This window comes from Haemaphysalis longicornis, unplaced genomic scaffold, assembly GCF_048455015.1.
Source record: "Haemaphysalis longicornis isolate Haplotype H1 unplaced genomic scaffold, Haemaphysalis longicornis Haplotype H1 scaffold_5, whole genome shotgun sequence".
In the NCBI taxonomy this organism is placed as follows: Eukaryota; Metazoa; Arthropoda; class Arachnida; order Ixodida; family Ixodidae; genus Haemaphysalis; species Haemaphysalis longicornis.
The window spans coordinates 156,111,770-156,129,500 of NW_027526385.1; the positions used below are offsets into that span (position 1 = coordinate 156,111,770).

The window sequence follows — 17,731 nt, forward strand, 5'->3', positions numbered from 1 at the left end:
GCAGCGTGGCCAAGTTTTCAATCAGTAGCACCCGCTCGCAGGACGCCATCGCCGATGGTGCGCCGCCTTCTGCGCCAATGCTTCGGATTCCAGACTCACCTACTACCGACGTGCTTCAATAGAATTGTCACTCTCTTCAATTGTGAACATCAAAGCTTAATGAACTTTTCCGGACTGTCTGCTGTCTAGCTCTCCTATTCTGCAGAAAACGCGCTGGTAAAAGTCTAAAATCCGTAGATATATGGGATATTTCCAGCCCAGTATTCATCGTAAACTCCCGTGACAAGACGCATATCATGATCAGGCGCAGTGCTCGGTGTTCGTTCACGACGACATAGTACACAGCAGTATCGACACGTCTGCCTTTTGCGACTCGCTGCAGGAGGTTGTGGCAGTGAGGTGCCCATTGCTACCTCGCTCACGGCCGCTTGTGGCGGTTTCCTGCTTCGCAAGGACACCCACTTGTGGCACCGCCAAGGGAGACGACTCTCGCAGCAGCAGCAAGACTACATGTGGATTCCGACTCCAGATAGCACACCCACGGGATGATTTCTGTGTGATTTCAAGGCACAAACACCCAGCCTGGGTGTTGTGCAAAGGAACAGAACTTTTCGAGATGAAGGCAAGCTGCGGGATGGAGTCGGCCAATGACCTCAATTATCCCACCCGGTACAGACTCCACGTAGGGCAGCGCTGTACGAACTCGGACCTCACATGGACCTCCAGCCGCTCGCTGGTGGGAGAGAAGAGGACGAACCCCGATCCTCTAGGCTCTGACCACTGTCCTGTCTGAATTGAGCCGACCCCAAATGGTCGAAAACGCGACCTGCCGAGAAGGACGAGGTGTGTGGACTGCGTCAAGTTCGGGACTCTGCTCACTCAATGTGAAGACAACCAGCCTGTCACTGAGGTACTACAGAAGGAAGTAGCCCCTGCCACCCTCACCTTGCATATCGAACCAGAGCTTTCTACCCCGGTAAACACCTTACCAATGTGTGGGTAGCGTGGAAACGTCTGCCAAACGTTTTCATTCGGAAAGGAAAGAGACATAAAGGCATTATCCGTCTGAGACGCAAAACTGCCGAAGCTAGGCGCTACGCCAAACACCTGGCTAGTGATAGGTGGCCAGACCACTGTGGGTCCTTCGGTGAAACGACAGGCGAACGTCGACTGTGACAAACATTTCCTACTCTGTGCGGTAAGTTAAAAGCCAAAAATACGCTTACTAACCTTGGCCTGAAACTCGACATTGCCCCGGCGACGTATGAATAGTGCGTTGCCACCACCTTGCTTCCCAAAGCCCCGTACGACAGCGACGAGGGCGAATAATCTATATATGATACAATGCCTGTTGTTTCCAAGAAAGGCTCAGACTCGCTGCTTACCTTTGCAGAGCTAGCAGCGGTTCTCGAGTCTGTTAATGCCAGAAGTGCACCAGGCAACGACGGCATAACCTGGGCGATGCTTCGCAATCTGGACGAACGACACAAAGGAAAATTGTTAGACGAGCTCTAGATGGTCTGGACAAGCTGCCTAATGCCTCACGACTGGCACCACTATACCATCATCATCATCATCATCAGCCTGTATACGCCCACTGCAGAGCAAAGGCCTCTCCCGTAGATCTCCATATGTACCTATCATGTGCTAAATATCGCCCTGTAGTGCACGCTATTCCTAAACCCGGGAAGCATACTGCAAGTCTAGGCAACTTGCTACCACTCTCACTCACGCCTAGAGAGAGAGAAAGAGAGAAACTTCTTTAATGAGACCGTTTGTGTGTGCGTGTGTCCGTCTTGTGGATTTTCTTTCGTCTTTTTTTTTCTTATTTGTATTATTCATGTTAGCATTTAACCCTCATCATATTTTCACCAACCACCTGAAGTCGCAAGACATTGTTCAAACACTGGATGGTCCGATTTCTTTGACCCTGCCCAGACCGGGTTACGCAAGCGGCTGTGCAACTGTGGCAGCATACATATGCTTAGGCAGCTTTTAAGCGTAGGTACGGGCGGTTCCGCCAGGTTCCCGGGCTCTCGGTTGCTGTCGATCTTCAGAGAGCTTTCGATTCGGTAGGACACAACTACCTGCTTGGGGGTCTGGCTGAGACGGGTGCGAGCCCCCATATCCAGAACTTTGTTCGAGCTTTCTTGCGACGTAGAACCTTCGCGTTTGCTTCTTGAACAACAGGCGTCACCTCGCCCAAGGTGTTTCATGCTGCCGCAGTGGGAGTACCTTAGGGGGCCATCATATCGCCTACCCTCTTGAACAACGCGATGGCTAAGACTGGCCGGGCAATCAGGACGATACCGGGCCTCGGCTCGACTGCCTACGCGGATGATGTCACCATCTGGGCCATTGCACAGAGTGTACCGCCACCGAAGTCGCTGTGACTGCTGTTCAAACGGGCCTCAACACGCTCTCAGAACACCTCAAACTAACCGGCATGTGTCTCCAACCAAGACGCAGTGCCTAATCATTCGGGGCTCTGAAGCTGAGCGTGCCAACGTCCACCTAACCCTGAATGTAAACGCCATATCGCGACCGATAGATGGCTGGACGCGAACGGTAGGCATTCTCTTCCTCTAAAATGGTACTCTCAACTCATGGCTATCGCAGCTCCGAAAGTCCTGGAAGTAAGTCGATACTGCACGTAGTACAGAGGATCGGCAGCCGATTCGACGGTGCTTGAACCGAAGTACTGCGAAGGCTTGTTACCACGGTCCTCACAGCTAAACCGTGCTACGGAGCCATGGCCATTGACTTAACCAAGGCACAAATGCTCAAGCTAGAAGTCTTACACCGAAACTCCCTTCGGGTGGTCACCGGCTTCCCACGCCACGCAAATGTTGAGGACCTACATAGGTAACGCGCCCTCCTTTGAGGTCATGCTCGCTGCCAGAAGAGACAGCAATACCTCAAAGTGAACTGTAACAAACGTTTTAAGGCGTATAATACGCCTTGCTGATGAAAGGGTTAGTCCCGAACCACCACCACTACCGCTGACACCACCGTAGGAGGACACGCTCGTTACTCGACCTAAACCACTGCTTCGGAGACGCAACAAGGAGTGACGCACGAAGGAACATACATACATACATACATACATACATACATACATACATACATATATACATACATACATACATACATACATACATACATACATACATACATACATACATACATACATACATACAGGAAATCCAGGGAGTAGTAGAACTTTGAAGATGGCCCTGAGGAAAGCAAGTTCTCTTTGCTGAAACGTAGGCCACAATCGTGCTTTTACCTTGTTCGAAGTTTTTCTTCTCTTACATACATACATACATACATACATACATACATACATACATACATACATACATACATACATACATACATGACAGCGTGGTGATGTCACTCATTATTTCCATGCTGCTGGGTACTTATGCTCTCGGAGTAGCTTACGCAACCGTAATCTTTACCGGTATGGCCAGTCGTGTGCCGCCTTCGTAATAATGAGTTTTGTCCTGACATCGCCAATAAAATTTACTTGGTGGGTAGAGGTGTACTGCTTCGCAGCGAAAGTTCAATGCCCTTCCACTCGGCGCAGAAAGATGACGAAAGAAGGTGTGGTGCGTAATTTTATCCGCTAAGTCTTCTTTGCGGGTAGTTGTCATGTAATTTCTTTCCGGGTACTTCCACGAAAGATTAAGTTATTGTAGGGTTTAACGCGCCGCCGCAATGCAGGCTATGATGCTTGCCGTAGTGGAGGGCTCCGGTATAATTTTGACCACCTGGGGATCCTTAACGTGCGCTGAAATCTCGTACACACGGGCGTGTTTGCTTTCCACCTCCATGAGAAAAGCGGCCGCCGCAACCAGGAATCGAACCCGCGACCTCGTGCTGGTTCCGCGAAAGCAACAGTTAAAGTAGTGTTCTATAACCATACTTCTTCCGTAAATGGCCATGTATTTACAGCAGTAATCCTGTAACGTTTACAACTTCACTGTGAACTAACCAACAGTGATAGGTAAATGCGACTCGGGTTAATGATAGAACTGTCTTAGCGGGTAATTGTTATGCAATTTGTTTCTGAATATTTTCCATGGCACAAGAGGTAGATCCGTTTTCTGTAATCACACTCCCTCCGTAGGTGCTCATGTTTAACTGCGCAACAGGCAATGTGGAAAAGCCAATTTACAAAGACCAAGCTAACATTGATCCCGTTACAGTCAAAAATTTCATCTTTAGGCACAGGCGCACTGCAGGGGACACTATATTTCAGGCCAACAAAAGCCGTCTTATATCGAAATACGAAGGCCCGAAGACCTGGTGTTGTTTTTTTTTTTTTTTTCTATACTGGGAACCGGTTTTTGCGCGGCTGAGAAACCTGCCGCAGAGAGAGCGTGACACGGTCGCAGTGGAGACTGTCGTCAGGGCCAGGCCTATTACAGCTGCGCTGTTAAAAATAAAACATTTACTGAAATTTATCGTCTCTAGGAACACCACACAGTTAATGGAATGGTTCCTTGAAGATGCCAGGAGAGGGGCATCTTGCTCCTCCGAGATACGAAACAACTAAATTTCGAAGTTCAGGCATGGCGTCGGCCTAGTGATGAAGAAATGTTCCCAACATATTTAGAAACGATTACATCCGGTGCGGGATGGCCACATCCGCAAGCTGATCACACGTAGTGTTTGCATGTTCAGGTGGTTATCTTTATTTTTCAATAAAGATTAACATCCGTGTGAGCATTTTATCATTGGCTATTATAGATTTCATGTTCCTTCATGCTCTAAGTGCACCCTGCAACCCTTGTTCCTTCTTAATTCAAAATCTGGAATACCTTCAGAACGTAGTGAGCAAGAGCCTCCGTATTAATGGGGGGTCACGCGGTACCCCAGTCAAATATTGCTGCCCGTCGGATAACTTAGAAACCTGCTGAAGCCGTTTTTTTTTTTCTTATTTCTCTGTCTTCGGGTTGTTTGAGCAATCGATGACGTAATGCAGGCTATATCGCACCAGTGGATAGATTCCTTACGGTTGCGAGAAATAAACGCATTCGATAGCCACTTCAAAGAAGACCGCCACAAAAGCAAAGCCTACACTGGAAGGCATATCTACTGGGATATAAAAATCACGCAGTAACGCTCTGTCCTGGCGCTAACAATGGTTTTCGCGGTTTCCAGCACGACCGTTTCAGGGCGCAAGGAAAGAGTGAAGCATTTATCGCCAGTCCCTGCGGCGCGTACTATGAAATAATCATCCAACGTCTACCCTCACGTAACTGAAATCAGCTTCATCTTTGGTAGTACACGAACCGAGTAATCAATTTTGCATATCTCACTTTTAATAGTAATTTTTTAATAGTGGGTAATGGTACGTTTAACCATTCAACTTTGAATTTTGGCGTGAACTGGCTAAATTATTCGCATGTTCCGATCATCCAGCCACCTATGATATGCCTATATAACTAAATGAAATTTTAGGAGGGGCTCTTAGTAATTAGCCTAACCAGTAAAACACAGTAGCTCACAAAAACAACACAAATATTTGTGGATGAGAATACACGCCACTTCTCTGCATAAAAATTTCCTTTTCTCTGCACACTCAAAATTTAATGATGATAGTTTACCTTTAACGACGATCCGGAATACTTGCATGCAACCTTGCAAGGAGTTTCCTTTTTATGTTAGGCCCTATTTATTCAAACCGATATGATCTGGAGTGACTTTTCACACTTCTAAATATCCGGTTTCTGGTTTTCTTTGCTTTTGCCTCTTATAGACGGCGGCAAGTTTAATGGCAAGATAACGTTCCTTTACCTGGACCTAAAGACGTCGAGTATAAAATCGGACGGCAAGTACCGGGCCGGAAAAGCCATCTCCACTTATGTCATTAAGCATCTCTGGCGAAAAGGTGAGTACAAATTTCCTTTTATATCGCTATGAACAAAACATCTTCCCAAAGAAGCAGTTTGGGCTTGGGTACGTTATCACTCGGAAGATCTGTAGCGGCGAAAGTTCATAGGGTCCTCTATCATCACATGCGTCTTCGGATCCTCACTTCATCAACCTCAAAGTTTTAATAGGGTGTATGTTTGAGCGAGTTGTCATCGTATTTTCGCTCGAGGGAATGCTACTGCTCAAAGGTTCCATGCTAACGTCGTTATTTGCTCGTTGCGAACACTAACCTTAACCTGATAACTGCGGCGAATACCATGTTATGTTGTGCTGTGGAAGCTAACAGTCTTTGCTGCTGTACGACCACGTTACAAGCAAGCGCAGCGTGCTCTGATGCTTCATCAGCCCCTCCTGGCAAGGTGGCCGTAAAGCTTCTGTCGTGGCCGCCAGGGTGTCCGGCACGGCTGCGTGACACGACTTCGTGCAATGGCCGCAGCTGGTCGCCACGTTTTAAGGATTTCCTCCTTTCCCCACCACGTATTCGTCGCCGTGACTGGCTCTCCAGAGCACGTGCTCACCTCCTGTTTATTGAGGGACTAAACTAAGCTGTATGTGGCTGTGGTTCCGTAAATATTTTGCTGTGTCAACGAAAGCATAATTCGCGCCCTCTTTTTGCCGGCGCCAAAAAACGTGCGTAATTAGCTTCCTGCGGATTTCCCAGGTGTAAGCGCCGTCCACGCTGGGACACAATCCCGAGTATCTACGTGTCTGCGAAACGTGACTCGTTCCATAGCGCTAGGTGTTTGCGTGGGGGCGTCTGTTTGCTTGCTTCCTTACTTGTTTCTGGGCTTGCTTGCTTGATTCTACTTCGGTCCTTACTTGCTATAGCTCTTTCTCAAAAATTGATCGTTGTTGCAAGCGGCTGCACACCTGTTTCCTTTTCCTTCCGCTCTCTTGTAGTTGCGAATACGCCTTCGGGTGTGGTAGTGTGCGTGTATGTATGTGTGTGTCGCATCTATTTTTATGCGCGAGAATAAAATACCCACCACGCAGACGTTTGCTGGCAGTCTACAACTTTCCAAAACCAATTTGTTTTAGTTTCTCCTTCGGACGCACTGAACGTGCTCTTCTACGTGGAAGGCCTCGGAGACAGGGAAATCTTAAAGGGAATCTCCGACAGCATCAATGCACTGCCTAACGCAACACTTTGGAGGGACCGTGTCGGTAAGTGGGCGGCGTTGAATGCTCCAGGAAGCGCATGCGCTTTCTGCTTACCTTATGGATTCCCGGAATGGGGAACCACTCCCTCTTCAGCGGCTCAAATAAATGTTTCTCTCTCTCTCCCTCTCTTCGTAATGAAAAGACACCCTGAACCATGGTTTAAATGGGGGAGTAAATTATCACAATTATGCAGTCTCTGAAGAACAAATAATGAGCCACTATGTTTTTTATTTGCATCACGAACCGCATTGTTCGCACTATTCTACCGATGTCCATAACGTACATCACTTTGCTGATGAAGTTTTTTTGTGTGAACAATGCAGTAGCCTATTAATTGGAGGCAGATGGCAAACCATGCTGCACAACCTCGAATATTTGAAACTTCCCACGCATCCGGAAAACGCAAGTAAATAGATAAATGGACGAATTTTCACCACGTGTGTTGAATGCCATACACTTGAATAACAGCCAGTCTAAGGCAACTCACACTAACCGCCTTAAAACAGTTAACGCCTTAAAGACAGTAAAATGTACAACCTCGGACCAGATACAGGACGACGCAGTTCATCCTGGCTGCTGCAGTTGTATGTATTTTTATTTCAAGCTCCTACAACGTCTATTGCGTATTGTCGTAGGGTTGGTAAGGTAGAAAAATACGCGAAGCAAGTTACAACCGTACCAGTAATATTATATCAGAGCTAACACGCTGAAACAAAGCACTCAAAACACAGCAACGTACAAAACTGAAGAGTACAAAAAAGCATTACTCATGCTTAACGAAAAAAAACAGCAACAATCGAAGAAAGTGTAGAATGCACCGTGAATACAAAATATTTAAAGCGGGAGCTCATCGACTGAAACGGCTGTCTCAACAACACTGAGGAAATTTGAATTGGAGAACTTTCGACCCTCAAGCGCGTTTACGTCGTTAATAGAGTTTATAAAAACGATTAATTTTACTACTGTCATCTCACTCCCTAGAATAGCGCGACCTTCTTGAAACACTTAAGTACCCCATTTCTGCACTAAACCCCACTCCAACCGAACTCTCTTCTTGGGCCACTTTCGCTATTTCACGGGTTCAGTCTTTGTTCCGAAACACGAACCTTGATCTAGACCCCGCTGGTCGTGCACTGCGCCTTCAGGGCCTCTCCAAACGACTTCATTTTCCACTCTCTTATGGTTCCATTGTTTACTTTACTAAAGCCAGCGATATCCCCTCAAACGCAAGAGTACGGCTTTATTTCTGCAACTCCCTTCTTCAGACACTGCGTCGGTTTCTTTTCTTTCCCCACTGCACACCTCTCTTAATCCTCATCCTCCGCTGCCGACCATCATGTTTCCGGACGGAGGTACGGATCTCGACGCCCCATTCACCATGGGGGAGTTTCAGACGGCTCTTCACCAGGGCAAACCTCATTCTGCCTCTAGTCATGATGATGTGACATAGCTGCAAATGCGTAACTTGGATGAATCTGCTTACCTAATACTGCTCGACATGATTAATGCTTACTGGGCCTCGGGCGATGTCCCAATGACCTCAAACTGACGCTAGTTCATGTAATGCCCAATGCACACAAAGATGCCTCTGTGCTTACTAAGCTTCGACCACTTTCACTCGCGACAGCCATCTGCAAACTTATTGAGCGCCTAATCAACAATTGCATCCACTGCGTTCAATCAGTGGCTATGGTGTCGTGATCTTGTGCACAAGGACGCGGGTTCGATTCCCGGCCGCGGCGGCCACTTTTCTGATGCAGGTGAAAAGCAAAAACGCCCTGTGTTCGAGATTGCCGCGCACGTTAAAGATCCGCAGGTGGTCAACATTTTTCTGGAGCCCTCCACTACGGCGCCCCTCATCGCCTGCGTACATTTGGAATATGTGCGTGCGTGCCTTTGGCTCCGCCGACACGTTCTCAATCGCACATCACGGGCTGGAAATCCGGAATAAGCCCTCACATTTGACGTGCAAAAAGCATTTGACAAAGTCAGTGAAGCGGCGACCTTCGAAGAGCTCCCTCGAACCTTCACAAACTTAAGGGCCCAAAACTGGGTTCGCGATTTTCTCGAAAAGCGACCGATTCGTCTCAACAGCACGCATCCAGGTTGGATCCCAAGAACCTTTTATCTGGATAGTATTCCCCAGGGTTCTGTCCTTGGACCCATTCGCTTCAACTTGGCCATGGCACGCGTGACCGCAAGCTGGAAAGGGACACTGCGGCTGGTTTTGTTATCTACTTTACGACCTCACAGTGTGCGTTGGAGCCGCCGACTACGAATTTCACTGGAGGCATGGATACAGAATTGCAGACGCAAACAGCCTCTCCACCACTCTGCCAATTCTCGCCCTTGAGCTCGCAGCCGAAAAGACAGAATTTATGCTAGTCCACGTTCAGAACCAGCCACCCGCCAACATGCATCATGATATTCACATCGGCGACACACCTATCCTCTCACACTGTGGCCATATTCATCTGCTACGCGTTCCCGTCGCTAGCCACAACAGCGTTTGGCAATGGGTAACGCAGCTGCGGGAGAACTAGAAACCATTGCTGCTCCTAATCGTTCGCATTTCGAAGAAATTTAGCGCCGCTAACCAAACGGCGTGTCTCACGCTGTCAAAGGAGTAGCCGTCGGTCGTCTTACTTTTGGCGCCCCGGCTTATGATCTCTCCGACACGCAAGAAGCAATTCGTGGTCCTTAACACAGCCATGCTTCGTAGGATGAGTGGGCTTTCAAGGCATACTCGGATTGATGCTCTTTAACGGGCTACTCCAGTCCCTCCGATAGAAGAGCTCCATGCGGAAGCCGTACAACAACGTGAGTTTAGGCGGATCCTAACTCCTCAAGACGCTGCATTCCGTGCCTGGGACTAACGTATACTTGGAGTACTGCCGTCGGATTCACCACCCCCTCCCCCCTGGTTAAGCCCGCCTGTTACAGTTGTTCACCATGTAACCTGAATTCCCCGTTCCCGTCCTAGTGCTCCTGAAAACGCACGTCAACGCGTCCTCGCGGCGAGATTGCCGAATGAGGTCGATATCTTTACAGATGCCAGCCCCTCCCCTTCGTATATGGGCCTGGCCTGCCGCTGTCCAGCTCGATCGGCCCCGGAAGGTTCCTTCGCACGTCAAGCTTTTGACTCGTGCCCCCCTGGATGCGAAACGTCAGAGCGATCTTAGCGTAATGGACCATTTGGCCTTCACTATTGCAAACTCGCTCCCTCCACGTATCCGCATTCTCACAGACTCTCACCAGGCCCTTCACGAGCTCCGCAAGCCCTTCACTGATCACCCAACAGTGAACGAAATCCAACATATGACCGCCATTCTGGCCCGTAACGGGACCGCAACGCGTTTGGCATGGGTGCCGGGTCACACATACCCGGACGGGAGCAACCAGGCTTCTCATGGTGCAGCACGGGAGTGTATTGTTAGTACCCCTCCCCTGGACGACCATGCCTCAAGCCCGTACCCCTGCCCTCGCCCTCAAATCTACCACGCACGTCAGGCGCACAAGTCCCGTCTTTCTTCCGTTACCACCCCTGGCTACCTGGCTCTGGCTTCCCCGATGCCTCGCTCTGCGGAAGATTTCGTCAACAAAGCTATGGTCAACGCAGCCCTTACCCCCACATCACTAGAAAATAAACCCATCCAGCGGCGTCTCCACCTCCTTACTCTCCCTACTGCCAGACGACCGACCGTATTCGCCACCCTCGAATACCCTAATTTTCTTACAGCCCTTGGGCTATTCTGAATAGAGAGTGGTCTCTCAATATTATTGTATACTGGGATCTACCCCGGTTGGGAAAATGCTCCTTTAAAATATCATCTACCTTATCCTGGCCTCCGCTGATGCGGCCTTCATGGACACACCATTTCTTTAATTGTGCTACGCCTCCTTTCCCTCCTTCCCTTTCCCCTATTTTGGCCACATGGCCTTCACTTCATTTATAAAGGGCTACAACAACAACAACCCCATCTGATTCGATCTCCCTGTAAAAATACGCCATTGCTCTCGCAATAAAGTCCGCTACTCTCACTGGCCCCACCACCAAGCCAGTATACATCTTTGACTTAATCAGCCCTTCGTATTTTTCATTCGTTTCTGAGAAGCGAATACGTGCTGTCCCTCTGCTTCCGTCCTGTACTGTAACCTCGCCCGAAAGGGCATTGTTCCTGTACTGCTTCGGCTCATCTCTCGCCATGCAGTAAACCAGTTAAATTTGCCTTCGCTTTCTTGTCGTCGTCACCAAAGCACCAGCCTTTGCTGGCTGCTCTTCACCGCGCTACGTCACAAGACGGAGGCGACGGAGCCTGGTTCGGGGCCGCCTTCCCGTCGGTAACAACTGGTTACCAGCGGTGGAATGGCAACTTCGTAACAACGGGCAAGATAATCCTCCACAAGCAAAGTGACAAATTAGCGATTCGAAACACAGTACTACAGAGAGAAACCATCTCACCAATATCGCTCACAGCCTGTCGCGAGTAGGCATTCAGGAATCTTTATTGGGAAAACGCAGGATTACAGATAAACGGGAATCCTTGAGCCATTTCAGGTTCGCAGACGACATATTCTTGGTCAGTGAGTTGATAGAACACCTGCAAACAATGCTTGATAAACTGCAACCAGAAAGCTTGGCGCTGGAGCTTAAAAGATGAATATGAAATATTTGTGAAATAGGCAGGTGTGGATGACAGCAGCAGTACAGGCTGTGACACTTATACCAACACCGGCAGCAGTACTTGTAAACTGCGCAGTCGTGCTGAGCATAAATTGCTGATCTGTCGTTCACCTAAGAAACTAGCCGCAAGCTTCTTCGATGCCGGTAGCTCAAAATATTTTGGTCATATCGGTGATGCGTTCATTTGCCATTACGCATTGCCAAATCTCTACTGCTATTGCTTCGAAACAAGTTATCCGTAGTATAGAAAAAAACGTCTTCGCTATCTTTTGGAAACAGCTGGAAATTACTTGCGTGATTTTACGCGCTGGTACAACCACCACCCATCCCAGGCACTTTTGGTGCCATCCTAAATTCACACGAGCTTCGCAGAATGAGCTCAGAGTCTGCCATCTGTTTTTGCATTTCGCGCACTTCTATACTCTCCGTAAAGTCACTTCCGCAGAATCTTGTTCGCACTGTAAAAAAATATTGCGCATATTGTTATTGGTGTAATGGGCACTGCTGTCTGCTAGCGCTGCCCGATGTTACTTTGTCTACTACCCTCGTAACACATTCACGGCTTTGGGAAGCCAGCGAAACATAATTTATGCCCTGGCGAAATGTTTTCACGCCGTCCTTAAAGGGCTTCTTGCGGGAGGATAACGCCAGTTTGTCTTGTGAAATAAATCTTGCGCCGCACACCTCGCTTTTGTGGTACTGGCGGCAGTGAGGACGTTTTCTGACGTACTTGATGGTAGTTCAAGATTTTCTCATGTGTACAGAAGGTTTGCTTATTCGATAATAGAATGCCCTTAGACGCAATGCTTCTACCTGTGGGGAAGTAGTTGTCCAAACGACGCCCTGCAGGCTTCTAGGCGTCCGTGAACGAAACGCGAGCGGTGTTGAACAAACCAGCAATGAGCTCAGTGTTTGCGCATTCAAGTGGAAGAAACGAAGCGGTAAGCGATCCCAAGTGCTCTACCGCAGGTTGATTTGAAAGTGTAGTGACAAGTAGCGCAAGCGACTTTACTTGCGTTCCGAAGAGGGTGAAATGCATGCTAGCCTCTAGACGCTGCCTCTGGTGCTGTGTCGCAGCTCATGCTCTCAGAAAATCTCTAGCCAGTCCCTAAGTGGCTGAGGTCTTACTACGTTTGTAATAATTTTGAGAAGGTAGAAAACACTGAGCAAGCCCATACGACAAGCGTTGCAAAAGCAGAGACTTAGAGCTGTGCGCCATTCAGTTTCAAAACAAGTGGCGAATTTCTATATGCATTTTGTTGCAGTTGACAACCGCTGCCTTTTACCCTGTGCGATGCGCCCGGCGAGAGGGTGACCTAGAGAAAAATTTACACCATGACAATTTAACAAAAAAAATTGCGGGTGAAACAATAGATTCAAACATCCAAGGATTGCAGCAGGGAGAGTTCTGTGGAAAGGCATTCGTACTGCAGTGTACGTGGGAGGCTGATTATGAAGATGTAGTGTGCCATGCACCTACACGCGACAGAACAAACATTTCCGTGCGGTCGAGATAAAGTGCTTAGAGCGGCAAATTCTCCTTCACAGGCTTCGACTTCGGGGGCATGGATTCGCTTGCAAAAGTCGGCCGAGCTTTTGCCGACCTTAAAATCTATAACCACCGATGGGCTGGCAGCGGCAACACTAACTGCCTACCGTACCTGAGCGGCAAATACGACCGGCTGAAGGACATCGTAGCCTGCCGAGATGGCCTCAAATCCGGGTGCGACTTCATTGACAAGGGCTACGCATGGACCCTCGATTACGAGTCCGGCATCGCAAGAGAAATCAAGTAAGATGTCTTCCGTTGCAGAGGATTATTCTCAGACAGTTATTCAGATTTCGAATGCGGCGCTCAATTTTTAAATGTAAGCGTGCAACTGAAATAATTTTATTTTTAGCTGTGTAACTGAGTCTTTTATGTGGCATTGAGTGGTATTGAGTCTTTTATGTGGTATTGTGGTACTGAGTCGTTCTATGTGGTATTGCACATATAGTAAATTTCAGTCAGTGCCACTCGCCTTTGCAATGAATGAAAAACCAAGAGATTTCCATGGAGCGCCTATCATATAACAAGAAAGCACATATTTGAGCACAGATACAGCAAAAATACTGCACCTTGTAGTAAAGTGCAAGGAAAGTTGTCCGGCACTTAGAACTTCAGCTAAGCTGGAGCTCTGTGCAGGAGCAGCAGGATTCCCGCCAAATCATAGCGTAGTGCCCTTGCAAGGTGTTCTAGAACTCAAGAATTTTTCATAAATTTGGGACCGAACAAAGCTAACGCCACTGAAGGAAGGTACTCAATAAAACTTGCTGGCTAACAATTGATGCTTTGTCTGTACAACTGCGAAAATAGGCCTCTTGCGCTGGAGTTTGGTGGACATGCAGTGCCCTCTCGTGCCCCGGCGCCGTGGGTAGTACCAATAGCGTGCGCCCTGCTGATGTTTGCAGTGACTAGCATACAAGCAGTCAAATTTCACTGACTTATAACGGAGTTTAGCGAGCTTTATCGGCAGGAAACAGACTGCAACGGGAGCAGCTTAAGTATATCTTAGGTTGACAGTGACCGAGATGGTTTCGGACTACTAAACATGCGAGATTGGCTAAAATTTGGAAACATGGTTACAGAGATAATTACTCCGTGATTTCCGTTACTTAGGTAATGCTGAATACTCTTCAATGATTCCTCAGTGTGTCGCAGAAAACATTTTAGAACGTATTTACTGGATATATAGGAATGGTCACATCAGGGTGGACACGGAAAGGGGGGAGGCTCCACCCTAACGTGTTATATGGGCTAAATTGATTTAATTAACGTGTGGATAGGCTAAATAAGGGATCGAAATGATACCAAAATGTTCTCATTATTGACAAGAGTGCTTAGAATCGACCTAAGAGACATGTTGCAGAAAGAGGTTTGTGGGTTTTTTAAAATAATCTGAACCACTAGGGCTCCAACCCAGGCCGTTGGCGTGAAAACCCAGGATTCTACCCTTAGGCCGCTGAAGCTAAATAGCAAAGGCTGATAAGCAGTTGCTGAAGAGACTGGAAAGGGTGTTCCGAGTGAAGGAGTAAATGGCGGTTCCTCTATGCGGCCAGGTTTGTCAATCACGCGCCTCGGAGCCGATCGCGTACTTAGCCAGCGCCGTGGCTATGGTTACGAGGAAAGTGCGAAGAGCACCACTGGCAGAGAGAGCTTGGTTGTGTTAACGCGGTGCTCGTCGTCTGTGAAAGCGGCTAACGTGACCGCACCGCGCAAGGAGCTTCCGTGTTGTGTGAGTTCGTGAGTCACGTTTAATCGGTTTTCCAGTGGGTGTAGAAACTCGGCAATACAACATGTGCTTGCGCTACAACCCATTTCCACTTTTGCTTAATGTTTATGTTGTTGCAGGTTGATTTTAGCCCGCCTATAACCGGAAAAAGATAATTATAACAACGTTAATATTACGACAGCTGCGACAATATTTCGCATTGCAAAAAGCGTAATGATTGGAATTTTTATTATTTGCGGAAAAAGAACGAACCAGCTTTCCAATTTGTCGGCAAAAAATAACATTACTTTTTTCTTTTTCAGAATGAGTTGTGCGGTTGCAATGATTGCATATTTTTAGCACATTAATAACGCTTGTTTGCAATCTTCCTCTATTGTTGCTCGCTGGCGACCTTCTGTGAACAGGGTGCAGAACATGCACGCTGGTTTTCATGTATTTATGAAGCCGTTTTTTTTCCTGCTTTATTATTTGGGCATTTGCGAGATCGCTTTTTGTTGGGAAACAGCCTTCGATGAGCACGTTCAAGCTGGAAGCGCTATTATCACTTAAAAGCCATTATGATACATAGCTTGAACAAAGGAAGCATACGGTTTCTTGGCATCCAGCATAGAGCTTTCAGCGGATTGTTGTGAACAATAGAGCGAAATATTAGTATCCTTTGACGCCAACGCCCCGAAAGTTTTTGTCATACATTCATTTTTTTCCTGGCACGCAAATTTTTTTTGCAAGATTGTTATGTTTACGTTAAAGACTAAATGCTCCAACGCCTAATCTAAAGAAACTTCAATATGCCCAACTCCAATTAAGTAAATCCTGCGAACTCACTCACTCAGCAGGGTGCAGCCGATGACCTTCCCCACAAGTTTACAACCTGTGGTAAAGTTGATGTCCCTTTGAGGTTAATTAAGAAGCCAAGCCTGTCACGCGGTTGTCACCTTATGTAATTTTAACGTTCACTGGGCAGCACAACACAAATCTAATAAGTTACTTTCGTCCTAAATGTCACATTCGCAAGTCTGGTAGGCAAAGGCTCGTTATCTGTTATGTCGTACTCTCGTCTGCAGGCGAAAGAACATTATGTGCAATATATAAATGCCGGATTGCTAAAATTTGATTCACATAAATTAATTGCGATTTTTTAGCTTTTGTTCATCCCCCGACGAAGCATCAGAAAACGGAGAAGTCATTTTATAGCAGGTGTGTCATTTTTGTAGCGCCGGGTTTCAAAATTATATCTTCCCAGCAGGTTCACATGAACAACGTCCTTGAACATAATATTAGATACGTTTGCTATGACGTCGACCAGCATGTATTTTTTATATTTTGCGGCCAATCAACAATGACAGCACGTGCATTGCCCACAAAAGCACGAAATCCAGCCAAACACACAAAACTTCACTTTGCAAGATTTCTTCAAGTAGTTTAGAGTTTTTGCTACTAACGTAAGGTTTCCAAAAGAAGTAATTCGAGATTTTATTTTGCAGGCTCGGACTCGACGGGGTTATCACAAACTATCCCAGGAACGCTATTGCTGCCTTGAAGCAAGATGGCGTCGCACGAATAGCACGACTGGCAGGACCCGAAGACAGTCCTTGGACACGAGTCTACACTACAAGATGACTATTTGAAAGGCGTCACCTTAGTTTGAACACAAAGATACCATGAAACACTTAGCCAAAGCCTATAAATGTAGGGGCTATTACTGAAGCCTCTTAGACTGTCCCATGGCGTTACTACACACGCAATAGGTCCACCATTTCAACGATAAATCTCATATTTTCGTTAAATGATCGGGATTGTGCCCTTGCCCTTTTTTTATATCTTTGCCACAGATAAAATGAAAGAACTTCTTTCGGTCAACAGAGACATTTTTTATCTTGACTATTTAGAAGGCTATGGGGCACGAACAACTCTGATAAGCCTGAAGATGTAAACAAGTAAGCTAACACTGTTTGGAAAAGTGCAATTAAAAAAATGGAGGGCAAAATGTGCGCCTACCTAACAAGTGACTACAAGAGTATAAAGAGACTACAAGTTGACACGAGACATTTCGGTGGACTTTACAATCTGTAGCCAATTTGCAGAGCAGCCGTCTGGCCACCTGACAGAAACCATTCGGAGGTAAGGATCTAGGGCTGTTTAATCTAAGATAGTGTCTGTTATCACGACAACCATGAGGATTTCAGCAAGAGATTTCTCAAGGCCGTCGCCTCGGAAGGGTTCCATCTCGGAATTGCTCGGAAGCATGCCATCTGGAGATTATTTGGGGCGAAAAAAAATCCCGGGCCATCTCCTCTAATGGAAAACCTGGGGAGGGGCGACGCATGCAGTTTATAAATGTATTCAAACCTTGGAAGTCTCTTTTTTGCCACACAGCGCATGCTGATTGTGCGCCGGAAAAGCGCAGTTTGGAGGAATAATACCGCGCTTGCTGAGGCGGTGGCGCCCTCTCTTGCGTTGAACTGGATTTAAGCAATTAAATGACATAGATTGGCCCTGAGTTGTCTTTGTGTTACACGCCACAGTGTGATAAGAAGTATGCTAAGAAGTAGCGCGAGGCCTTGGAAACGAGTGTCCCCTGGTGTTTTAGTACCATGACTACACGAGACGACAGGGGACGCCGACAGCCCAAGCACGGAAGGTGCTTCGCCCCTAATATTTGCTAAAG

General features: G+C 47.3%; 1 protein-coding gene across 1 annotated transcript in view; it reads left to right on the plus strand.

Annotated features, from left to right (window-relative positions):
* Positions 1-17,400, plus strand: part of LOC144139479 (dermonecrotic toxin StSicTox-betaIC1-like) — a 30,309-nt gene extending 12,909 nt beyond the window's left edge. Inside the window, exons 3-6 of the mRNA XM_077671810.1 lie at positions 5,771-5,902; positions 6,985-7,110; positions 13,340-13,583; positions 16,548-17,400. Of these exons, the coding sequence (XP_077527936.1) occupies positions 5,771-5,902; positions 6,985-7,110; positions 13,340-13,583; positions 16,548-16,683 (638 nt within the window). The 3' untranslated portion in view covers positions 16,684-17,400. The remainder of the gene's footprint in view (positions 1-5,770; positions 5,903-6,984; positions 7,111-13,339; positions 13,584-16,547) is intronic.
* Positions 17,401-17,731: the final 331 nt, after the last annotated feature.